General features: G+C 34.9%; 1 protein-coding gene across 24 annotated transcripts in view; it reads left to right on the top strand.

Annotated features, from left to right (window-relative positions):
* Positions 1-27,133, top strand: part of LOC143225089 (zinc finger E-box-binding homeobox 2-like) — a 258,604-nt gene that overhangs the window by 157,561 nt on the left and 73,910 nt on the right. For all 24 annotated transcript variants that reach the window (XM_076453841.1, XM_076453851.1, XM_076453839.1 and 21 more), the window contains one exon: positions 18,083-18,616. In XM_076453841.1, the coding sequence (XP_076309956.1) occupies positions 18,083-18,616 (534 nt within the window). The remainder of the gene's footprint in view (positions 1-18,082; positions 18,617-27,133) is intronic.

Genomic DNA, 27,133 nt, shown 5'->3' with positions numbered 1-27,133 from the left:
TTTACAATCTTGAACACTTCAATAAGATTCCTTCTGACTCTTCTTTTCTCAAGAGAAGGCAATTTTAAGGATCTTAATCTTTCCTCATATGACAACCCCTCCATCCCAGGTACCATTTTGGTAACCCTCCTCTGAACCCTTTCCAACAGTTCAATGTCTATCCAAAGGTAAAAAGCCAAAGACTAAACATAATACTCTAAATATGGCTTAACAAGTGACCTACACAATGAAATTATAACCTTTTTAAACTTGTATTCAGTATTTCTGTAGATAAAACCTAAAATCCTATTTGCCATACCACTAGCAACAGCACACTGCTTAGTTAGCTTAAGAGACTAATCAACCATTACACCAAGATCCTTTCTCTTCATGGCACTCGTAAGGTTATTCTCATCCAAATTATATTTATAGTTCAAATTATAACTCACATGCAATGTCATAAATAAAACCCATCTGCCACTTATTTGCCCAACTAACTGAATTATCTAAAACATCTCGTAAAGCAACAGCATACTCTTTATAGCTAAGAACACCTAAGATCTTGATATCACCAGCAAATTTATATAATTTATTGACCATTCCTTCTTCTATATCATTAATAAATCAAAAAGAGAATTGGTCCTGAGACTGAGTCCTGAGTTACACTACTTACAGTATTAATTCAGTTTGACTGAACTCCATTTATAAAAACCCTTTGCTTTCTTCCATGAAACCACTCTTTTCAACTTAATTAACTTATCACCCACACCTACAGAGATAAGTTTCTTTACAAGCTTTTTTGTGGTACTTTATCAAATGCTTTCCAAAAAATCCAGATTCACCAAATCTACACTCTTACTCTCATCTGCATATGCTATAACATTTTTAAAGCATGTCAAGGCAAGATTTAACTTTAGTGAAACCATGTTAATTATTCAATAAAATTCTAAACGTTCTTAAATAACTTTGTAAAGTATCTTTTATCTAACTTGATGTAAGACTAATAGATGAATAAATTACTAGGATAACTTCTATTACTTCTCTCTAAGATAGAAGTTATAACAAATGACTCATATATTCAATTCTTGACCTCCATTAAAACCACGAGGAAAATATTATTGGGTCCAGGGGCTTTATCATTCTTTAAACTTTCCAATTTTATTTTAACAAGCTCAGAATTTATGCAGTTGACTTGTTCAACTTTGTTTTCATCTATCAGTTGTTCAAGATGAGGGATACTGCTCAAGTCTTCATTAATAAAAATTGGATAAAATGCAGAATTTATAACCTAGCCATTTCATAATCATCAGATACAAGCCTTCCTTTGTTATCCCTTAACAGCCCTATTCCCATCCTAACATTTTGTTTACCCCTAATGTACTTTTAAAAAAATCCTCACTGTTAATTTCTTTGTTTTCAGTTAAATGTTTTTCATATGTTCTTTTGGATGTCCTAATTTTCCATTTCACAAAATGTATTGATGTTCTATAATATTTTAAATCTCTTATAACCCAAGTCAACTTAAATTCCCTAAATGTGTGGTGCTTTTCTGTAATTATATGTCTTATACCCCATGTGAGACATCCTGGCTTCTCACTTGCAGCTACCATTTTCTTTCTGTAAGGAATATAATTGTTTTGAATATTGAATTTAAAATAAAAATTCTGCATTTGCTCTGTGTCTCCAAATAACATAGCTGCCCAATTCACACACAATTTCTTGTTACACCCCTTCAAAATTTATTTTCTTATTGAAGTTTGGAATCAGTATATCATTATTCCTGATTTTCATGTATAGCAAAACATCAAACCTAATACAGCAGCGACCACTAGTACCTAGGTGTTCCCCAGTTTCCACCACTTCAACAATTCCTGTATTAAAAGCTAACAATAAATGTAAAATAGCATGATATCTAGTAGGTTTCTTGACCAGTTGGTGAAGAAATCCATCTTGAACAGTTTCCAGAAACTTTTCTTCCTCATATATTAACTCTAGCATTTCCCAATCAATATGTCTGAAATTAAAATCACCTATAATTGTGACTACATTAACAACTGGTTTCTTAATGTCACTGTAAAGTTTCTCCCTACTTTCATCAGTTTCATCTGGTGGTTTGTAACAAATTCCTACTAAGAGATTTTTCCCTTGATGTTTACCAACAACAACCCAAATGGGTTCAGTCTCTTTGCTATTATCCTTAACATTATCAATTTTAACAGGACGTAACCCACATTTTACATACAAAACTACTCCCCTCCTCTCTTTACCACTCTGTCTCTATTAAATAATCTATAAGAACTTTCTGTTATCAAAATCGTCTACATTTAACCATGTTTCAGTTATTCTTATTATATCAAAATTGTCCATTCCTTCCAGTGCCCTAAAGTCATCTATTTTATTTTTTATACTTCTAGTATTATAACAGTAACAATTGAGCCTATTCTTATAAGTGCTTTTATATTGATTTCCTATGTTAGACTTTCCTCTATATCTCAATTTTCTTTCATTTAGTTTATCTTTGACCTCACCACGAACTAGTCAGAGTTCATAACTTCTCTTACAGCTGATTTAATAGTCTTTGCTAAAGATGCCAGACCTTTTTCTATTTTAGTGCATAACATCCATTCCAAAACGTTCTCTCCTCCCACTGGGCTTGCCCCCCAGTGGCTCAGCGGTATGTCTATGGACTTACAACGCTAAAAATCGGGTTTCGATACCCGTGGTGGGCAGAGCACAAATAGCCCATTGTGTAGCTTTGTGCTTAATTCAAAACAACAACAACAACTACCCACTGAGCTGATCCCGCAAGTCTAACCAGCTAACCTGTTCACCCTTAGGTACTAATTTCAGCCTAGAATTTAGCCCTAGTGACCTACTTAAAATTTTATCTCCGCAATTAGTTATTGGCAGTATCCCTAACAAAATTGATTTATGTTTTATCAATCCCCTGTACTTATTAATTAGCTCATCTGACTTACTTTTTCTTATACCATTAGCCCCTATGTACACAACAAAAACTGTATCGTTGACAGTCACCTTCATTATATCTCTTGCTCTGTCAGTTATGTCTCCCACCTATGCCTCAGGGTAGCGTAATCTAACTTTTTCTTCCTATTTACCCCACAGGCTATTCTATCCACATCTTGTTTCAAGGAATCATTTATAATTATAATGTCTCCAAGTTCATAATCCATATCCTTCTCTATTCTTTTCACTCCCCCTCCTTTCAATTCTTCTTTGTTTACATAACCCAAGGGCTGAAATCTGTTGCTCAACAGAATAGGGTCTTTACAATTAAATTCACTACTTTTAACCATAATACTATCATTTCTGAACGGCATTGTTAATTTTTGCTGATGTTCCCCTTGCGTGTCAAAGCTTAAGCTTCTCTTGAAGTTCTGCTGTTATTTCTCATAGTTTATACTTTTATTTAGGATAACCCACAAATGCAAGTTCTACATACAAATTTAAAATCCTTACTACTAGCTTCCTTAAAAGTGAACAGTGTCCCGAAATAAAACTCATTCGCTTCATCTATCGCACCTAACAAACTGGGAATGCTAAACCCCCGAACTAGTCGTGGCCATAGTATTATTGTAGAATTTAAATAAGTACTCGATAGTATGGTTAAATACCAGTAGCATGTTGTTAACAATGTTATGTCTAAGTTTGACAGTTAACTAGTTTTTAGATTGTATTTATTAAATAAAATAATGTATTTAATTTGGCTTACAGTCTCATTGCAAGATGAATTATAACTAAGCTTAAAGAATCGTTACACGTAGTAACCCTAATATATCGTTATACTGTGCATTACACAACCAAACTCTAAATGTAAAAGTTATACCTACTATTTTATTTCCCAATCTTACTAAATCTAGTTATTTTTTGTTGTACAACTCTAATTCTTAACAATAAAAATAATAAAATTAAATAAACATAAAAACACAACATTATCAGAACTTAGCTCTCTAACGTTTTCTATTTTCAAAAAGCTTCATCTGTCGATTTATATTTAATTTGAAACGACACAAAAAATAATTTTCAGATATATTTATCAGATTGAATTTTGTTGTTTTTTTATGTTTACTTAAACTATTTGTAAACCAGAAAAACACATGATATTTTATACGTTTTTCAGTTTCAGTACATTTTATAGTGAGTACAGTTTTACTAGTTGTTATTTAGTCTAAAAAATGAAATCTTTATAATTTGGTAAATGAGCTAAGATATCATCATGTTACTTTATTTGCTTGGATTAGTCTTTACTCATGTGATATTCGTGTATTTTCTCGGATTAGTCTTTACTCACGTGGTATTCGTGAACGAAGACAACTCATTGTTCAGTGGAAGAATAGATTAGTAATTTCTTTGTACACTGAATGTGACACTGCGCAAACTGTTTTAAGTGTGTGTGTTGTGTGTTTTCTTGTAGCAAAGCCACATCGGGCTATCTGCTGAGCCCACCGAGGGGAATCGAACCTCTGATTTTAGCGTTGTAACTCCGGAGACATACCGCTGTACTAGCGGGGGGCATGTTTTAAGTGATACAATAAAACTAAAGCAAAATGTTGAAACTAATTGAATACTAAAGTAAGACAAGTCCTTAGTATATAAGGTTTTACTTGTCCATCAGTATGATATATACACGAACTACACAATTTTAAATGTGTATTAATGTGGTTCACAGACAAAGGCATTTCGTGAACTTTTATTAACTCTAATATGTTCATATATATCAAGAGTTTTGGAGTCATAAAGTACTGTACCTCTAATAATTGCAGTAATGGCTACGTATATCACATTCTTGTTCGAAACACCATTATGCATACAAACTTAGCAGGTCAGTGACGTTTTATTTACGGTAAAAATTATTAATGTGAATCTTTCAACAGTAGTTTGATTTCAATGTGTGTGTTTTATTTTGCGTTTTTAGTACAAGTTCTAGAGATGAGGGCACGGATGTTCATCAGCAATATCTTTACAAGTAATGTTTTCAACGCGAGCGAAATTCTATTGCCAGTCAATTTTGCGTACATAAAGAGGCCGTTAAATATATTTCTAAAACTCTGAAAAAAAAACAACACAGACGAATAAAAGAAAACTGTGTATTAAAGTTTAAAAAACAGCTGCTGTTACAGCTAAATATACAGTTTTATTTATTTTTAATGTTTCCGAGGAATAACTTCAGCTGTGTGTATGTAGTATAATGCTTTTAAAAAGAAACTTCTGTGTAGCAAAGAGCATTTTTCTCCCTGTGATTTCTATACGATGTATAATTTCTTTTTGGTACGTTTGTGTTAACGCGTTATTCATGAACTCACATATATATGTTGGAGTATAGTTCAGGTCAGTTTCAGCTGAGGTGCACGTGTTACTAACCTGGGCAATACGCATGTTTCCTTGGAAGTTACCGAAGCCTGATCGGAGCGTGAAGCAAGGAAACTCTGTCGCTAGCTGGCTCTTGGTGCACATTAAATGTCATTTAGTATTGAGCAGCCAATCGATGAGTTAGATTTTAGAAGCCTCTCCACAGCTACAGCGGTTAAACGGCAGAAAGAGGGCCAGTGATTTAGTTTGATGTGCCGTTTTACCAATGTCGCTGTCATACCAGTCAGCTGGAGAGAAAAAAAAAAGAAAGAAAAAATATATAACTCACCATTCAGTACATGAAACTGCTCTCTAGGGTTTATTCTGGAAATAATTGCTATGTAAGTCGTTTTAAAACTAATTACACCCCCTCTGGGGGTGGGGGATCGTTCAATTATATTTTTATATTTCATTGAGACATTCCATCTTAATTGGGTTATTTCAGAATGTAATAAACCTGTCTTATGCCTTTTATTATGATAAACGAATTGCTTGGAGACTGAATCTATTTATAGAAATACTTATTAAATAATGATACAGAGATATTTAATCAAGAGAAACTCGTTAACTTATTGCAGTGGATTTAAAGGTAAGCACCTCACTGTTGACAATGTGATTTACTGAGCACAGTTCGACAGTCATTAAAACTGTGACTAGAGTGTTAACACTATTGTAGAAATAATTTTAATTACTGCTAGTTTAATCGATACATTGTGAACGTATATATACATGTTTATATTGTATGCACGTTTGTAATGTGTTTAGAAAAATGTATTATAGTATAGTCTATGCATATGCTCGAATACGGTTGGACATAAAAATACGTTCTGCATGGTTCATAATGAGTAGTTTTCGATTATTCATAATTTAAAGGTCTAATTTGACATTTCTGTAGACTGATAGCTGTATTTTCGTGTATTTAATACAACTAGCTTTTTGCTAGTACTTTTTTAGTATCTGACAAGCATTTAATTTCTTGTCAATTTATGCAAATAAAGGGCTGTTTATTAAAAACACACCTTTATTTTATTAGCTGATAATATATATATATATATATCATGTTTATTGTTCAGAACACAGATTTAAATAGAGTTAATTATTTTTGTAGCACATTTAGGATACAAATTCTATTATCCGTATAGGAGAGGAACATCGGTTATTTTATGGACTTTCAACGCTAAAATTCGGGTTTTGATTCCTGCGGTCGGCAAAGCAAAAGCTTACTTTGGTTTTGCTCTAAAAACAAACAAAGTTTCGTAACATAACTTGAGATTCAGATGTATTAGCTGTTGTTTTTTTAAATTGTTCATTAAGTAAATATTTAATAACGATGAAAACACGAACAAAAGTTAACTGTTCCTTGCTTTTGTGACTTTATTTGTGAGAAAAATAATAATGGGCTTAAAGTCTGTTCCAGTGAGTACAAAAACGTTTTTTAAAAATCAGAAAACCACAAATATCTGTATATTTATCAGAACATGAATTTCTTCCAGGCGTTGAACACACAATTAAATTATCGTTTGTTTGTTTTCGTTGTAGCAGGAAAAGTCGTGGGCCTCCCCAGTGGCTCAGTGGGATGTCTGCGGACTTACAACGCTAAAACCTGGGTTTCGATACCCGTGGTGGGCAGAGCACAGATAGCCCATTGTATAGCTTTGTGCTTAATTCAAAAACAACAACAACAACAAAAGTCGTGGTACTAAAATATACACCTTGGTAAAGAAATATTTATCACAATCCATCAGTTTTATAGATTGCTTAATTAAACATCAGCAAACACACTTTTGGTTTCCAAACCTTTTATTTTACCAACTATTTGAAAAGCAGGTTTCTTTCATTTGTCTATATAGTAAAACACGTAAAGCCACATTTGTTAAGATTTCACGTCTGCCAGAGTTTTCATGGTGATTTGTGTGTCTTCTTCATGTTACGCCTTCTAAAGTAACCAGTACTGGGACGTATTACCCATATACATGTATTAAACTATATATATACTACCTTCATTACCACCGTTAACTGGCAGGTTTGTCCGACATAAATATATCTTGTACTGGGTGCCCATCTCAGCGTGTTAAATAAACCCTTATAATGTATCGCTTGGGAAACGCATAGCTATTTTCTATGCCTCAGCAAACTGAAAGTAAACTCAGGCTTTTAATGAGAGTAAAGTGCCACTTTCGCACCCGCCGAATCCACATAAGGAGCGGAGTGTTTACATGCCAGAGCGACCGCTTCGTACAAAGAAACTAGTGGCCATGAAACATAGACGTTAGTTTACTTCGGGGTTTTCTGTTGCTAATTTCAAAGTCGCCACCCCTACAGACTGTTAACGAGATGAACGCATTCAGGCTCAAGTACTAATTGATTTCGTGAATCATGATTTTAAGTATTCCTAGCCTTTTCTTTTGTATTCTTTACGTATGTAACATGATGTGTACTTTTCTTTCTACACTTATGCATACAGTTAATAACAGACGTCAGTTTCCATATTTCGTATCTGTAGTGACACACACTGAAGACGTGTGACTTGACAAGCTCTAACTTTATGTGGCACAGGACAACGAAGTTATTTTTTTCACTCCTGGCTGGTTTCTGGTCCTAAGATGCATATTCTAGGCTCAGAGTGTGATGTTAGGCATGGAGAAGAACCAGTGTCTGCTGTCGTAGGAAAGAGAGTTTATGGGGCAGAAGTAATTACCAGGATGCAGTATAAACGACAGTGTACGTCCTGGTTATTGAAAAGCTCTACTACGGAGAAGAATCTGCGTTATATTCATATGATAACATCCATAGAATAGGTTCGAGATAGAGATGGAGAAGGAAAACTGAATGTGTATAGGGGTTCTATACAAGATGTCTTTTCAGGAGCTTCCAGGCGGGTTGAGTTTTAACAACTTGTACTGTGCTGTATACATAAATGTGTCTGGGCTACATGGTCCACGTGACAGCCATTATTGCTAGCTATATATACTATCGTCATTATTGCTAGCTATTCAGTAGTATGCCAGCGCATCAACCAGTGAACATAATCCACGCATTCACTAGGTGACAGCAACTTCTACAAAAATAACATTTCCGTTTCACACTGTCGTTTCGATAGCATGAGAGGAATTTGTGTGTACAATTGAAGTAACAATAACTGGAAAAGTTAATTGGAAACTATCAGTTTGCCGGGCTAGCTACATTGTTATTTCATTTTTCATCCGCTTAACTATTTGTCTCTCTCTGTTCTTCTCGATAAGTGACGTCGCTATGTTGTCGGATACTATTTCAAAAGAGCGTGTTATTCTCTTCTTTTAAAATTCCGTATAGATTTGTTAAAATTATTTCTTTATTTATGGGTCTCGGTATGTGTGTGTGTGTGTTTTCTTATAGAAAAACTACACCGGGCTATCTGTTGAGTCCACCGAGGGAAATCGAACCCCTGATTTTAGCGTTATAAATCCGTAGACTTACCCATGTACCAGAGGGGGAGGGTCTCGGTGAGAACCTGATTTTGATCTTCTGAATATCTGAAGTAATGAACAATTTGTTGTATCTACCCGAATAAAGACGTATATTGATTTATCACTGTAATAGCTAAGGACAAGACATGTATAATATTATTTCATCTGTTGAAGGTTAAACGAGGAATATTTGATATCCCTTTGATTTTTCATAATATCAAACTGTTCCATGTTATGATATTATTTTAAAATAGCTATGGTGTGCAGTGTTTTGCTGTCTGTCTGTCCTCTCAGCATTTCTAGATGTTAACGGAATAATGATTTAATCAATACCGATATGTTCGAATCCTTAATTTGTTCAAGAAGGGACTTTCTTAGTCCAACCAACCAATGAGAGGTTAATAAACAACCACACTTTTGAGCAGAAACACTAAAATGAAATTCAATTGTTTGATCTGTAATAGTGACAAAATAGTGTTTTCAGAATTGGTGTAAAATAAATATTAATTCAACAAGGAAATATGGTACGAAGTATATATTAAAATATGGCAATAAAACCTGGAGCGAAGTAAACGTTAAAATATATGAAGGAAAATGAACTAAAATATAAGTTTCAGGAATTATTTTATCATAGTTATTTTTGTATTTAAATTTAAATGTTTTCAGAGTTAGTAGAAGCTTTCCTACGCCTGTTTCTCTGCTCTACACAGGAAACTGATTCCAAGGGACACAGAATAATGTTCTTCGTTTTCATCGAAATCCGTAATACAACGTGTTTTTATTTCAGTAAGTGAGTTATGTTCACTTGGATGATAAGCAAACTAGGTAAACACAACTCACACTAGACTGTATAATGGACTATGTACACCAGTAATCTCCAATAAGAGATTAGCAAAGTCCTGATTCGTCGCCAGCACTGTGATCAGACATTACACTATTAATCAATCTAACACTCGAGAGTTAGCAAACTTTTATTTAGAAATGATGTATTTTTTTCCTTAAAGCGTAGGCATGGTCCTTAGCTATATGGTCATCATCCGAAGTGGCCCAGTGTATACAATAATTTAGAACCACTGATGTGGAGCTTATGAATGGAGCATGCTGTAAACACCGTGAACGAGGCTTATTTACACCGTGGCTGTTGTTTCAATAAGTAGATGAACTAGTGACCAGCAGGTAATGTAATAAATCATAACATGACCAGAGGGCACCAACGTGGCAGGAGATAGATGGGTGAGGAAATCCTGTCTTAAGGTTATGATGGCCTAACTCTACTGGTCTATTAACTAAGTGTAACGTAGAGAGATGGATGAAAGTATGTAAATGTGGATATTAGTTATGAGATTACCAATGTAGTGGAATTTGGATAGAAAGATGTGGATCACGTAGCTCGTTGTGTTCCGTGATGTGACTGCTGAAGAAAATATCTTTTCACTGCCTACCCATTTCAGCGATCGATAACCGATATGTGCCGAAATGTGACCCAAGCCACGCAGAAAAGAATGAAGGTGTAATAGCAGTGCCCAGCTGAACTAGCTGGCTTTTCTCTCTGATGACTCAGGGAGTTAGAGCGCTAAATAAATAAAGGGCGGTCAGCTTTAGATAGGTTTTAGTAATGGCCTGTGTAGGCTATAGAGGTATAAATAGGGGGAAGTGGGCTGGAACCGTCAATCAAGGACCTGTTCACACACTCCGTGCTTGATGTATACATCAGGAAAGATAGACTTGCTGGTCTACTAGTTGAACTTAGGGCGGAGTAGAAATACAGGGTCTTAATCACCTGAAATTTATAACGTCAACTTTCCTTCGGCTAGTAATCACTTAAGTTGATTTCACGCCGTTTCCTTTTCTAGATATATTATTAAACAACAGGCTTTCTGTATATGTATATATATATAAAACATTTTCTTTTAATGAGTATTGACCGATAGACGGCTCTGCTTTATCTCTCGAACACATTCGATATCACGTCAGTTTATTAAGTTTAAGTGGGTGCAGGAGGAGAGGACATATAGTTTATTCCTCTTTAACTGTTTTGAAGGAGAAAACGTAAATCAAAATATTAAATAATTTTACCTGTCTTTTGCTCTAAGAAAAGCATATATGATGTGCCACGTGTTCACACTTTACAAGTCAACGCTCAATTATCTAATCCTTTTAAACTACCCATAATATTCGCTATAGATTAAACGGACCACTTTATTTGCTTTACTTCAACGTACTTGAAAAGTATATAAAATTGCAAAATGTCTCTCTTTTTATTTTTTCGAGCTATCTTTTATATTGGATTCCAGTCTGAGCTGTCAGATATTTTGTATGTATACTCGTATATATATATTGTTTTGTTTATTGTCTTGCATGTATAGCGAATTGATAACATATTTTCTAGCAGTGTTTAAATTGATGTGTTAAATTTTTGAAACGTCTCGTGCAATTAGCCTGTGATAGCTGTTACACATTTTGTGTAACTTAAGATCCGTTGGCTCATCAATGTATTTAAAAATGGAACAAGAAATAAGACCGATAGACTGATAGGTATAACTTAGGATTAAAAGTTTTGTAGTTAGGATATCAGTTTCTGTAATAAATTGCAAATTTTAATTTTTTTTTTTAAATCGAAAATAAATCTAGACCGTTTAACTATTTGTTGTCAATTAAAATTACTAAAACAGACGTGATGAGTGTATAGTTTAAACTGTTCATCATATATTTTTTCTGCCGTTATGCTTCTAATTAACTGCACAAGTTTTTAAACATTTTATTGAATACTGAGAGAAAGATGGTTATTCTTGTTAATGTATCATCGCCTAAATGTTGTTGTTTTTCTTTCACGGGCTCTACAATGAATGTATTTATTCATGAACTGAGACGTCCATATCTAAACTATTCACTGTCTACGGATGTAAGCGGATGGTTTTTTGTTGGTTGTGTTATTGCGGATCGTATATGTTTTTCTTTGTTTGTTCGTTCGTTCGTTTTTTAAAATTTTAATAGTTTAAGTTTTCCAGCTCTTCGTTCCTCAAGTTTTGTTTATTGTACCCACATAATTTCTTGTCGAAGAATATGTTAATACTAAATATATTAAGTCTGGTAAACTGTCGTTGTTTCTTACGTAATTACAAGTCCCTCTTATGGATGTGAATGTAAGTCCAAATGCACTTTTTGAAAAGTATTACTTCCATAAATTATAGTAACGAAATGTTCAAATTTTACTAACTTAACCACGGTACATATTTATGTATGGGTGTTGAATATAGTCACAAATGATGGTGCTTAAGTCATATATATATATATACATTTTTATGTTGGAATATACATGCATATGTACTTACATATATGTAGATAACTAGATAAATGTTGTACATGCTTAATGTCATTATACAATTGACAATGAGCTATGGTCAGATGTACCCTCGTGTCTAGCGTGCTGAACTGTGAATCAAAAAGTCCAAGGTTTGAGCCTGTAAAATATCGTGAAACATGATCTGCACTTTCAGCTGTGAACACTATAAAAGTAATAACCAGTTCCGCTATTCATTCAAAAGTAACTGCGTAGATATCAGTTTCCCCTCTGATCAGTTATTCTACATTAAAGTCACTTGTGCCTCAACCATAGAACTTAGCTCGTACTTCGTATGACCTTTTTTTTCTTCTTCTTTTTTGCAAATTTTTTTTTCAGTCACACTTGTTACAACTATTTTTTATGACATCTCATATCAGCGTGATCCAATTTGTTTCTCTCCAGTTTTTAATGTGAGCCAAGTTTTTCCTAAAGATAAGTATCAGATATATTTTTTATTCTTGTTTACAAAAATTTCCGATCAGTAACTTTGTCTTCGTACATATTATGCACCATTAGAACTCTGAATTATGTCCAGACTGAATATATTGAGGAATTATAAAACATAGAAGATATTATATTAGTATTATGTTTTATTTCCTATTTGAAACACTAATCAATGATGTAGTGGCTTTCTAACATAACCTGATATTTAGAGGTATGATATTTGTATATATTTATACATTAGTGGCTTAAAATTGGTTTATATATCTGCTTTTGAGCCTAAGAAGTCTAAACGTAACTTGAATTTGTTAAACGTGGCTTTGAAGCTCGGCTTTTCATTTCAATGATAAACAAAGTACGGATTGCACCTATTCTAGCTTATTGACTATAGAAGTATTACACCGCGTTGTCAGTGCTTTCTAAAGCACGTCAGAGCCGTTTCTCTACAATCACGAACACTAAGCGTTACAATCTCTTAACTGACTGGAAAACAAAGGCCTCCCGCTAGGAGAATTCATTACAGAAGAGCGATGCGTGTGACAGAGGTTCGTTCAGCGAAAGATGGGATGATCTATGGTTGCCGCTTTGGGAGACTACCTGCTGGCTCTTGCGAAAGTTTCACGTTCTAGCTAGCGGTTCCCACGCCGTGGCCAAACCTTAATCTAATAAAAAGCCTTTCACCCTAAATGTGCTTTCCTGTCTGTGTCCAATTAATTTTTTTATAATTTGATTGCGCCGATGCTCTATTCAACAGCGGCCGCTTCTCCTACTGGTCATACGCTAAGTATTAATTATGGCCGTTAGCTTTTCTCTCTCTCTAGCGCAGTTGCTGGAAGGGACTCGTTGCTCCGCAACTTCATCCTGACTATGGCGCCCCACAGTCATCAGTATTCTGTTGTTTAAGGGGCATGGTATCCACTTTCGTGTTGTGTTCGTGTAACTAGATTAAAAAGAAGAAACACGAAGTGCCCAATCTTTCGCGCTGTCACTGTTCCCTCCTCCCGCAACTTGGAGAAGAAGCGAGAAGATTCAATGGTGTCGTCTAGATGATGGATCAGAGTGCTGTTTTAGTAACATAGTTAACTTGTAGAAGTAACGCGCTTCAAAAGCGCTATCGTACGGGTTGCGTTGCGTGCTCTCAATGTTCCTAACGGAGATTAAAAACAAGAGTTATGTTTGAGTCCTCTGTTAACTAAATGAAAGCGTATAGATTTTAAAATGCGACTCGCTTGTGCAAACAGTTTCTCAGAAGGGACCATAACATCTTCACACGCCTCACATATAAACACGCGTGTGTGTGTGTGTATATATAATATATATGCGCGCGCGCGCGCGCGTGTATATATATATATATATATATGTACACTCTTCTTTCTTTTGCGGCCCGGCATGGCCAAGCGGGTAAGGCGTGCGACTCGTAATCCGAGGGTCGCGGGTTCGCGCTCGCGTCGCGCTAAACATGCTCGCCCTCCCAGCCGTGGGGGCGTATAATGTGACGGTCAGTCCCACTATTCGTTGGTAAAAGAGTAGCCCAAGAGTTGGCGGTGGGTGGTGATGACTAGCTGCCTTCCCTCTAGTCTTACACTGCTAAATTAGGGACGGCTAGCACAGATAGCCCTCGAGTAGCTTTGTGCGAAATTCCAAAAAAACAAACAAACAAAACAATCTTTCTTTTGCCTAACATTTTTTTTTTTCGCTTTTGTAGTGGCTGCTCACCAGTAATGATATTGTGGAATAAAATCTTTTAAATAGAGTGTTAGTTACTTAAACAGACAAGTTATTATTAATACAACCTTATATAAATGTCGCAACACTTTGAAATGATCACATAAGTACAAATAGTTTAGAGTGTGTGTTCGTGTGGTTTTCCTATAGCAGAGCCATCTGGGCTGACTGCTGATAGCTTAGAAGTAAGTTGTTATTGACAAATTAGAAACACTGAAATGCAATGTAGCCAATATAGCTCACAGTATAGCCCCCAGCTAGTACAGCGGTAAGCCTACGAATTTACAAGCTAAAATCAGAGGTTCGATTCTGCTCGGTGGGCTCGGCAGATAGCCCGATGTGGCTTTTCTATAAGAAAAATACACAAACACTCGCAGTGTAATAAAAATAATAAATAAATTTGAAAAAAGAATTATCTAAATATTTCTATTAACCATGGGATGTTTGTTCCACGTGTGATGGTAAAGAGTTAACTTTTAAACGTAACAATTTTACTTACACATAATTTCACTATGAGCATTCACAGAGACTGAGTGAATATACGAAGAACATTACATACACGCACGCACACAATACGTATATAGTATACGTAATACAAAAACATTGTTTCGTGTCTTTTTTTGTACGCAGAGCTCAAACAACGGATTACCCACGCTGTGCCCTCGCAGGGTTCGGATCCTGAATCTTTGTGATATAAGACTTCAAGTTTATCGCCAAGCCATCAGTAGACAGAATATGAATATATATATATAAATTCGTGTGTTAACTACATGTGTAACATAATACCAAAGAGCAAGAAAATATTAAAACCTTAATATTACACATTCGTTTACACTGACGCTATTGTGTTGTTTTTCTTTAAAATTAATTAAGATTTTTGAAGAAACTGACGTCAAGTGTTTTAAAAAAAACTGAAATGACATGTTCGAATTAGCTTACATAAATGAAATTAAAAATGTATATAAAAATAATGTTTTCTTTCTAAGGTTTATATAATATGCTAACTTTAGAGTATGAAATTTATATATCTTTGCATGTTTAAATTATAATATTATTGTTGCTTTTTTGTATTTTGTAGGTTTAGTTTATTTGTTTCTTTTTTAATTTCGTGCAAAGCTACAGGAGGACTATCTGCGCTCGCCGTCCCTTATTTAGGAGTGTAAGACTAGATAGAGGGAAGGCAGCTAGCTAGTCATCACCACCCACCGCCAACTTTTTTTACCAATGAATAGTGGGATTGGCTGTTACATTATAACGACCCTGCATGGCCGAGTGTGTTAAGGCGTTCGACTCGTAATCCGCGGGTTCGAATCCCGGTCGCACCAAACATGCTCACCCTTTCAGCCGTGGGAACGTTATAATGTTACGGTCAATCCCGTTATTCGTTGGTAAAAGAGTAACCCCAGAGTTGGCGGTGGATGGTGATGACTAGCTGCCTTCCCTCTAGTCTTACACTGCTAAATTAGGGACGGCTAGCGCAGATAGTTCTTGAGTAGCTTTGCGCGAAAACTTAAAACAAACAAACAAACATTATAACGCCTCTATGGCTGAGCATATTTGGTGTAACGGGGATTCGAACCCGCCACCGTCGGATTACTAGTCGAGTGCCTTAACCACCTGGCCATACCGGGTCTCTAGGTTTAGTTCTTTATCATAATTTGTGAAAGGTATTTACGTAAATCAACGTCTTAAAAAGTTCACGAAGATATATTATAATTGACACAATTATTTAGACTATATTTTCAAAATATCACATTATTGATATACTTAAGTAATATAGTGGAATGTACTAATATTCTTTAGTTATTAAATAACATGCGCTCCCAATAAATTAAAGTATAATTTGTGTTTCTAATTTTTCGCCAGCTTTCTTTTATAATATAAACAAAGTACTGGGAGATGTAAAAATCATCCAGAAATACTAATATTTTAAAAAATATCATATAATAATGCATTGTGTTTGTATCTCCGCGTTTGCTCAGCGAAAATCAGAGAAGTTATAATGCCAACAGCCGAAGTTCAATCCCTGTGACAACTCAGCGCAGATCAACTATTGAGAGGCTTTGCGTTAAATCAAATAAACAAACAAACGATTGTTCCCTGTTGTTTGCTATAACTTACTTGTGATGTTTTTATTTATTGTTCATTTAAAATTAGTAGTTACTAAACATTTATGATAGCAGACAGAACATGTGTAGAATGACAGGCTCACGTGAAATATACTGTTTCACTCCACAGCGTTTAATTCCACAAGTATCATATTCTCTAAACGGGCAGAGGGAAGGTCAGAACATGAATACCATGGTAATTTAATAATGTTTTAAACTAATATGATATAAATAGTATTTCTTTAAACTGAACAATTCGAAAGAACAATCTTAGCTCCCAAAATAAATTGCACAATAAAATTTCACGATACTAGATTTATAAACCTATTAAATAAACTTGAGTGTCCATTTCAATCAGTGATCTCCAAAAATGTTTTGTAGTCAGTGTAATAATAACGCAGAGTATAATGAAACAGCTTATCGGAGAGTTTTCCAGGCCTGTGAAAGTGGAGAAAGGGTACAGGAAGGGAATGAATCCTTTCAACCGTTAGATTGGTAATTGTTTTCTTTTACATTTCGCTTTCCTCCAATAGCCACAATAAAGCAGCCGAAGCAAGATTTGGTTTGGAAATTTCTCCTCAATATTGTTTTATCCCATGTCTGCTTTCAGCGTCATTTCCTTGGTGGCACGGTGCATTGGTTTCTTGGTTAGTGGTAGCAGAGCCTATGGTTTACAACGTGTCGCGTTCAGCTGCCGTGGTATACCTGTTTCTTCTAAAGTGAATTGTCCAAGGCGGCGAGGAAACTGGTATCGATTGGAGATTAAGGATCTTTCTTATTCAGCTTGTAGTTCAGAAGGCTTCTTTTATGTTTCTTGTTACACAAATATACCTTGGTATTGGATGCAGCCATCCATGCACATCGCTTCTGGCTTTCGGGGAGTTACAAGAAATATAGATCTCAAAGAGCGGCAATGAAAAAAGTAACTGGTATTATAATCAGAATATTATCATCTGTTCGAAACTATATATAATAGATCATTTGTAGGATCCTAAAAGAAAGAGTTTAATTAAACATAAGAACTCTTTTTTTTTCTTGCCATTCAATTAAAGTTAACCGAAATAAATAATCCTTAGAAATGAGCAGAAGGTATGTATTTTCTATGAATCTGACTGTAACTAATATAAAGATCAATCATCACTATGTTGAACGTAGTATTCGAATAAGTCTGCTTTTAAATCTCTTTGACTAATATGTTCAATGTTACCTTGTATTTACTGTTTAAACGTTGACGTGGTGTATTTTACAGCTAATGTCGTTAAGTTACAGTTATATATGTTCATGGAGTACTTTACGTAGTCGTATAGTAGCTTAACTTGAACGTCTTACTTTATGACTTAGTATCCATTTGTGTTTTATATCATCCGTAATATTTGTGTTAAGCACATTCTTAGCTTTATATTAAATGTAACATATTGCGCCCTATTTGAATAAAGGGCAAAGCGCAATTTAACTGTATTCAGTTGTAATATATTATTCAGTTACTGTGTATTTTCATACCAACTTTGAGCTATAAAAAGTGAATTCTTCCTTCATTGTAGGAGGGAAAAAATATTTAATCCTTTTCATTTGCCTTAACTTGCTTTACTAATGTGTTTATAATTGCTTATAACACGTTGCTATGTTGTTGTTGTAGGATTTATTATATCAATAAATTATTCTTCTTAAAGTGGAACTTGAAAACATGCCAGACGGGCTTGGTCATCTGGGACCTTCAGACACTGTAACTTCAAAAACTTCGCGGTCTCCAACTCCAAAGTCTCCGTTGAAAGTTGTGGAAGAGAAAGGGAAATCTGTGGAAAAGAATAGAGAGGGGACAGAGGCAGATAAACCGCGTGAAACTAACACTTTGTTCGGCGAACCAGAAGAGGAGAAAACAGTGAGAAAAAACGGTTACCACATGGCCCCCACTATGACTTCTGCCGTGTGCCAAAGTGAAGAGGAGAAACGAATGGTTCCGGAAGATAACCTCCCTGTCTTAATGAATGGTCACAATTGTCAAGACTCGGAGGAATGGAAAGGAGAGAGTGACCAAATATCCAAAGATGGTGACAGAAAAATGGAAAAGTCTGAGGGAGAAGAGATAAGGTCTGAAGAGGAAAAAATTCAAGAGTATATGAAAAGAAGTGATACAGCGGTCATCTTTCCAGAACCTGTAGAGAAAGGAGAAAAAAGAAAAGTTTCATCTTCTCCAGAAAATAAAGGTGAGTCTTTTACGTAACTTTCAGTTATGTAGTTGGACATTCTTGTGTAATTCTGACAGAGTAATAACAGGCTTTATGTCATTATTTTAACCCTAGAAATAAACTCATATAAATAAGACTGAATTTAAGCATATTAAACGTATCTTGACCTTATCGTATGTTATTCTGTCTCTATTTCGTAATATGTTTGTCACAAATGATATAATTCTTTCATTAATTTGATTAAAGATATTACTGTTACTGCTATTAATTTTAGCTTGGGACTATTCTTTTTGATAGTATGAAACACATAGTTATTACATGAATATATATATATATATATATATATATATTATAAATATATATTTGTAGCATATTTTATTTATGCTATTATTATACATGATTGTTTTAAATGTCATGAAACTGCATATATCGTTTTAGCACTGTGGGTGATGTAAGAAACTTTTGTGATTCAAGATACGATATAGCTAAAAGTCAGGTAAGAATGATGGAACTTATTGAATTTTGTGTAAGAGGAGCACAATGACTAAACGTTTCGACAATACCAATGTTTCACGGCTGCTTAATGAACTAAGTGCACTTAACAAAGTCATTTAAGCACAGTTCCTGCTTGCACACTTTGTTTCTTTCTATAGTCTTAACGATGTCAAGCACAGTTAATATTTTTAATTTCCTCCCATAATACATTTACGATATCGGTTAAGCACAGTTAATATTTGCACATTTAGTTCCTTCCCATAATATATTTACGATGTCGTTTAAGCACAGTTAATATTCATTTGCACATTTAGTTCCTTACCATATAATCTTAGTGATGTAATTTAAGCACAGTTACTACATACACAGTTAATACCTTCCCATAATATATTAATGATGTCGTTTAAACACATTTACTACATGTGCACTTAGTCACCCTCATGTAATCTTAACTATATTGTACATGGTCGGTGTTTTCTTCTATTATTTACTAACGATTAGTGATCGGTTGCCCTTTTAATGTCACGTGCTCTTCATAGTGCTCTTTAATTAGGTGTATGTATTTAAGTCACCAGAGCTAGTAAGAAACTCACTACGTTGGGAACACAGCTATACTATTTTAAGTTGTCAAAGCTGACCTGTAACTCACAGGATTCGAATTGAAATAGCTTTTGTTTTTGTTGTAACTCTCACCACCGTTTCATGATCATGCATGTACAGAGACGTAGCTAAGAGTATCTACTGGTGATTGTTTGTTAGTTTTTTTAATTTTGTGCAAAGCTGCAACAGGGCTATCTGCGCTAGCCGTCTCTAATTGAGTAGTGTAAGACTAGAGGGAAGGCAGCTAGTCATCAGCACCCACCGTCAACTCTTGGGCTACTCTTTTACCAACGAATAGTGGGATTGGCCGTCACATTATAACACCCCCACGACTGAAAGGGTGAGCATGTTTGGTGTGACGGGGAGTCGAACCCGCGGCCCAAAGATTACAAGTCGAGCACCTTAACCACCTAGCCATGCCGGGCCTTTCTATTGGTGAAGCGATCAAACCGGGTGATATTAAAAGCGGTCTTATGTGCTAAAACTAAGACGAAAGTGAGTCTAGAGAATGTGCAACGTCATTCGTGTGTAAAATGACTGAAAAATAGGTAAAGAATGTTTATTCGTATTTACTTACCCTTCCAAGCCTATTCAAAACCTGTTGTGTGTGCCAAATTCGTTTTTAGAGAAAAGTGTACCAAATTTCACCTAAGTTAGATTTGTTTAAAGTAAGAATCCATTATAAATAAGTGTGGTAAACAAAATCAAGGAAGCCAGTTCATCAATGTTAATGTACTATTGACGCCCTCACTTCCTGTTTATTAGAACATCAACTAACAGTTGTAATAGTATTTAATTCGACAAAAAAAATAACAACAAGCACTTTGAAATATGCAAATTCGAGATCTATACTTGTTTGGGATTTGTTTTAGTTTTCACCATTGGAGATCTGCACTTGTTTGGGATTTGTTTTAGTTTTCATTATTAGAAATTTATACTTGCTTGGGATATGTTTTAGTTTTCACCATTAGAGATCTGCACTTGTTTGGGATTCGTTTTAGTTTTCACCGTTAGAAATCTACACTTGTTTGGGATTTGTTATAGTTTTCACCATTGGAGATCTACACTTGTCTGGGATTCATTTTAGTTTTCATCATTAGAGATCTACACTTAATTGGGATTTATTTTAGTTTTCATTATTAGAGATCTATACTTGTATATTTGTTTTAGTTTTCGCCATGCTGTCAGTAATCACCACCTAATACGCTGCACTAGACACTTTTTTCTTTTAGTCATGCGTAAGCGTGTTAAAATACTTCAAGCACAATTCGTATCACCCAAGTATAGATTGATTTATGAGTAATGTATCTGATGAACTGGATCTATAACGTTTAAACGCAGTGTAATTTCGAAGAGGTAAAGAAGCTAATTTGGAACTTGGCCAGAAAAGGTATTAATTAGAAATCATTAATATTATTCTACACAACTCAATCACAGTTAACAAGTTTGCTGTTCCGGGCAGTTAAGTCTTTTGGAGTGTAATAAGTCATTGGAAAGTTTGGGCACGTCAGTTGAGTCACTTCGTTTTCACCACAGTTCATACAGTACCAAAGAAAAGGTAATGACCATCATCAAACAGAAAGTTTACTGTGGTGCTCATACTGAGAGCTTTCTCGTTCAGCAAGCATTCGGTCCTGTGGATCAAGGGCAGCGCTGGATGTGTTTCCCAGCATGGACACAAAAGTACTGCTCTAAAAACTTCCGTCAATGAATCAGCTGTACAATGTGGCTTTGCGGGCAGTAAGTGATCCGTAAGTTCCACTGGAGAATTCATCCGCTCCGTTAAACAGACGTGGCATGGCTACTGCACAGCAGCAAGAGGTATCTTCCCTCCTCCTTTTCTTCCCCTCCCATGGCAGGCACTACCAGCTTCCGCCGTTGATGCCTGGCACTGGACAAGAATGGCATGTTGTCGTCCACAATGAATATGCCAAGTACGTCTTTTCATCATCGCGTAAAGTCATTAGGTGAGCAACATATGCTGTCATGCACACGTCTCTAAATAAATATTCATTTATCTACATGAATATACAATCTGCATGTACACACATATGTGTATGTACATTATTAGCACCTAAATGCTTGAATGTTTTAATGCTCTTTATACTTAGTTTTACGGCCAAACATGAGCAGTAAATATAGTAAAGTATGCGAAAACGTGTGCGAGCTAGCATGCAAATTCTGTAATATACTAGTGAACTTACTATTGAAACAGAGAGGCATAATTAACTCCTTTTATCACAAAAGAGGCTTGTTCTAAATGCCTGAATCTCACGTTTTAATATTTGCTAGATAACTCAACATTTCTTAACTTTAATATTAAAGATAGTCTTTAGTCGAATATCGTTTCACGACTCATGTTATTCATATAACACGCAAGACAGGCATATATACATATACCGAAAAATGGGTATAGTTTTTATTTTAAATGAGGTTTCACTTATCCAATTTTAAACTAATTTCCTGATGTATAAACGAAATTCATCCTTTAACACTAATAGGAAAAACTAGTGGATTATCTTAAACATCTTTTGTTCGTTCTTATTAAATGTTCAACATTTTTACCATATTTGCTGGAACTGATAATACGAATTTATATATATATATAAACATATATGGTATATATTATTCATGCAGGTCTGGAAGATTGTTTTGGACAGAACAACATATATTTTATCTCTCTTGAGAAAACATTATCCAAATACCACAGTAAATTCGAAATTGAAAGTATTTTAGTTCATATCACTGGTTGCCTTTCATTCTTTGTGTGATTATGATTTGTAATAGTGTATTGATCCGCGAGTAAGAAGAATAAAAGAGGGTTTGAAAGAAATTACTTTCAAACTCGTATTTATAATGTAATATGAGTCAATGTGCAGCCATCTTTGTAATTTTTATTCTAATTTAAAACATGTAAAATTCAGCAACAAGAAATATTTCCATGCAGAACTATTGGTAGCAATTCGGTATGGATTCCACGAACTGACACTCGCTACTGAATCACAAACGTTTAGATAAAGAATAACATAAATGTAGGTTACAAATGAAAATAATGTGTTGTAAGTTTGGGGCTCTTCGTTAAATTTTAATTTTATTAAGTGGCTAAAGATATGCATGTATTTATATATCTTCTGTGATATGCAGTTCAAACTGAATAACTGATTCCATTACATTTGTCAGTCGTATATCCTTATCGAAATCCCATATCTGCCGTTTTTCAAAACCATTCTGAAATGACGCCAAGGGAGCCGTTGGTGGCGCCATCATTTGAGACTAACGGATATTTTGTGCCTGTCTCACGTTTGTTATTCGTGTTTACCGTTGAGGGCATAACGACGAGGCTGGCGCCTGACAGATCTGCCCCTGACTGCTTTTCTCCACCATCATCTTGGCCTAGAGGATTAAGCCATCTGCGCAATGGGATGTAAGCTCGTTTACTGTGAAATAAAGGCCGATGTCGTCTAAATCCACACCAAACACATCTCATGACTCCACGTATTTACAAACTAGCTACGAGTTTTGACAAGCTGGAGGAAATATTTAGGGTATAAGATCTTGATTTCACTTCATTTACGGATTTGAAAGTTTTACGTTGTGGAAAACAGTGCTTGTTTCAAATTTCTGTCTTTCTACATTGCTATCTGAATAGGCTGTTACTAATTTTGATACTCAAAAGTGGCGTTAAAATCACAGAATAATAGTATTAAATTACCAATTAAAAGACGTCTTGCTGGGAAGAATCATACTGTACGGTTCTAAATAAAGTTTAATAACCTGGAACGGAGATGCGCGTTCTTTAACGAATGTACTCTTCTTGTTACCTCGACGTATCTTAATTAAATCTGTTAAATCTTTTAATTTATCTTTAATGAGCATCATCATACTTACGCTTCACAATATATTCTTTCAATATTTTCTAGCATTATTTAATAAGAGGTGGTGGTAAAAATAATAATCAATTTACGAATTTGTTTATGTCCTTCCTTGCCGTTGAGGTTTACATATTGCATCGTATTGACTAATTGTATATGTTTTGTCTGTTAAAGTACAAAGCATATAGGACCCTAGCATCGAATAATGTGGTTAATTGTAATATCGGTGCTATTTTTGTTTGTGTTTTGAAGTTTAAGCACAAGACAACACAATGGGCTATCTGTGCTCTGCCCACCGTAAGTATCGAAACCCGGTTTGTAGCATACTTCAGTGTCAGTGGAAGGCTTACTTTTGTTCAAAATTGTCTTTGACTTTTATGTATTAGGAAGTCTGTAACAAACAGTCACTAACCGACCAGCGAGGTCCCGGCATGGCCCACCAAATATGCTCACCTTCTCAACCGTAGGGGCGTTATAACTTACCAGTCAATCCAACTATTCGCTGGTAAAAGAGTAGCCAAAATGTTAGCGGTGGTGACTATCTGCCTTTTTTTTAAATTAGAGACAACTAGAGCAGATAGCCCTCGTGTAGCTTGGAGCGAAATTCAGACCAAACTTACCAGCAAATTGGTGCCTAAATAGTTTAGAAGAATGTATTTAGAGAGCCACTGAGACCAATTAACCCATTAACAACTGTAGGAGTAAGATGCAAGGTTTGGTTTCTATGAAGCAATGGTCAAGTTTACTAAATATCCTAACTGTCAACATCTGCCTTTCAAAAGTAGCAGTAATTTTGAAAAATTTGAAGTCACATCTATAAGAATACCTTTATGAACCTTTAATATGTTTCATTGAATAAATGGAATCTTGTATGTTGTATAGTGTTTAGTATATTATAATAAACGTAACACGGAAACACTGAATCAATATTTTAGAGCAAAAATTCAGGAATACAGAATTACTGTTAAGCAAAACCACAGTAACAGTAAGTAAGAGTAAAATCTTGTACCTTAAGTCATCATTTTCTTTTTTTTCTGGTGGCTTTTTTAGTATGAATTTTACTAGCATGATCACCTGTGTTCCTTCAATAACACCTAAACACGTTCGAAGCAGCTTGTGTAATTAATCTTGTTTTACGTACTTTCTATAATGCTTCAGACATTTCATCCTCATTAGTCACTTATCATTATGAATACAATAAATATTTGTTCTGTGTTTTAATGTGTTAAGTTAACTAACCAAGTACATTTCTTTCTGTTCTTGTGAAATAGTAAAATACCAGTTTTCATCTACTTCATATGATATTACTTGTTGAAATTTTCCATCCTTCTTGTTTTCCAATATATGAAGTCGTGTTTACGTTCCCTGTATTTGTTCACATTTATCACATTCTTCACGTTGTTTTCAAATATTTCTTATTTACGTTTGAGAGATGGAGATTATATAGATAACAATATCAGTTAAAGTAGTTAACGTTACTGGGCGCTTTATCAATTAAGCGGTAATACACCTTCCCAAATACGGATACTTATTGTTGCGCTTCTAACACAGATACTCTTACTGTTGCATACCCATGTTACAAGTGAAGCATTGTATCTCTATAAATACGGATACATTTACTGTTTTGCATCTACTTTATGAGTGAAACAGTACACCTCCCTTTATACGAATACGTTTACTGTTGGATGTACAAAATTGTTTAATGTAAGAGTTATATTTTGTACATTTAGTGATCTAATGTTTAATGGTTATTTAATTCTCATAACAAGAGCGTTTAAAGTAATTATTTTAAAGTCAATAGTTATAAGACATTTCTCGGTAAGAATCGTGCATTTTGTGTATGTGTGTGTAGTTCAATTGTAATTTGACGTCACATTATCCGAATATTTTGTATTTTAAGGAAGTATTGTTTTTTTCATTGCGTCTCGTAGTTTATAGAAGGTTCAGGCCTCAGTTGGTCAATATATATATATATTTATCAGCGATTAAGTGAGTGCAACTTATAATAAAAAAGATTAAGTTAATGAACTTGAAGCTAGACTGCATGATTGTTAGTTTAGCCACACCGAGTAATAATTAAAGTAAGTTTCGCGATGTTATTGTAATAACATACACAAAAGAAAATACTTTGTATTATAAAATATTGAACTTACCTGTGTTAACTGTGATGAAAAGGAGACAATTATGTGAAGTTTTGGATACAACTGTGATAACATACGGGGAAACGTAAGTGAATATATTGCAGAGTAAAGAAAAGTTATATATATTATCCCTTGAGTTCTATAGTAAGTGAAATAGCCTGTGTGGACTTTTGACAACAAAAAAATAAATATTTAAAGCTATAGCTTTAAACTATAGTGAAACGAATTTTTGTACATGCATTTAAGTTGTTTTGAATATATCATTCTGAAACAAGTTGATTGTTTGCTGTTCTTTTATTGTTGGCATTTATCGTCAACAAGTCACAGACACTTCTGCAAAAAATCCGGTCCTTACGTGCATAAAAACCTGACGTTTGGCGAGCTAACCAGGATTATACAGTGGTAAACGGTAGAGAAAAAAAAGCGTGAACGACAGCGGAAATAACCAGGCCTATATACGCGCAACTACAGTTGTGACGAAAATAGTGTAGAGATTACAATCACGCTATATAATCATGTCAACAGATTTTATTAACTGGATTCAAAGTCTGGGGCTAATAGACACCAAACTACGAAAGTTTGTTAAACAACAAAAAAAGTTAGAGAGCGAAAGAGGCATAGGCAGAGAAGAAAGGAAGACGACTAAAACAAGAAAATGGGAAAGGAAAGACTGGATATATATATATATATAGAAAGAATAAGAGCATAGCTTGAGATTGCAAAGCTCATCCAACAGAAAAATGAATGACCCAAGATTGACAAGGGATTTGGGCCAGCTGACACAAACCACCCAAATCTGATGAAACAAAAAATGACACCGATGCTTTCCTGGAGAGATATGAAAGATATGCTCAAAGTCAGAACTTGAACAAAGGTGACTGAACAGTCTGCCTCAGTCCATTTCTCATAAAAAAGGCCTACAAGTGTATGATGTCATGGGATTAAAGCACATTAAAAGTGGTCTTGCTGAAACGTTATGAAGTTACCAAAGTAGGTTTTCAGAAGAAGTTCAGAGAAGTCAAACTTGATACTGGTGAAATTGTATTTCAGTTCGTGGCACGTCTACAGCGATACTTCATAAGATGTACTAACATGGCCAAGGGTGAAAATGGTTTTGAGGGACTAGCTGATCTATTAATACGTCAAAAGTTCATGATCACGTGCTCAACTGACGTGTCACTGTTCCTATAGGAAATAATTCTAATAGACGTGAACGAGATGATCAAGCGAGCAGAACAGTATGTGAAACATCATAACTGGCAACTCTAATAATAACCAGTTAAAGTGAAAATCAATGATGGCTTACTGGAAGCAGGAGTCCACAAAGGTGATAGAAGATTAACAGACGAATGAAAGAAGATATACTATATTTGTTACAAAATGGGGCACATTGCAAAGGCATGTAAGTCCATTGCCAATAGGCAATA

This window comes from Tachypleus tridentatus, chromosome 9 (assembly GCF_004210375.1).
Source record: "Tachypleus tridentatus isolate NWPU-2018 chromosome 9, ASM421037v1, whole genome shotgun sequence".
Lineage (NCBI taxonomy): Eukaryota > Metazoa > Arthropoda > Merostomata > Xiphosura > Limulidae > Tachypleus > Tachypleus tridentatus.
Note: the sequence above shows the minus strand (reverse complement) of the source record. Positions and strands in the feature narration are given on the sequence as shown.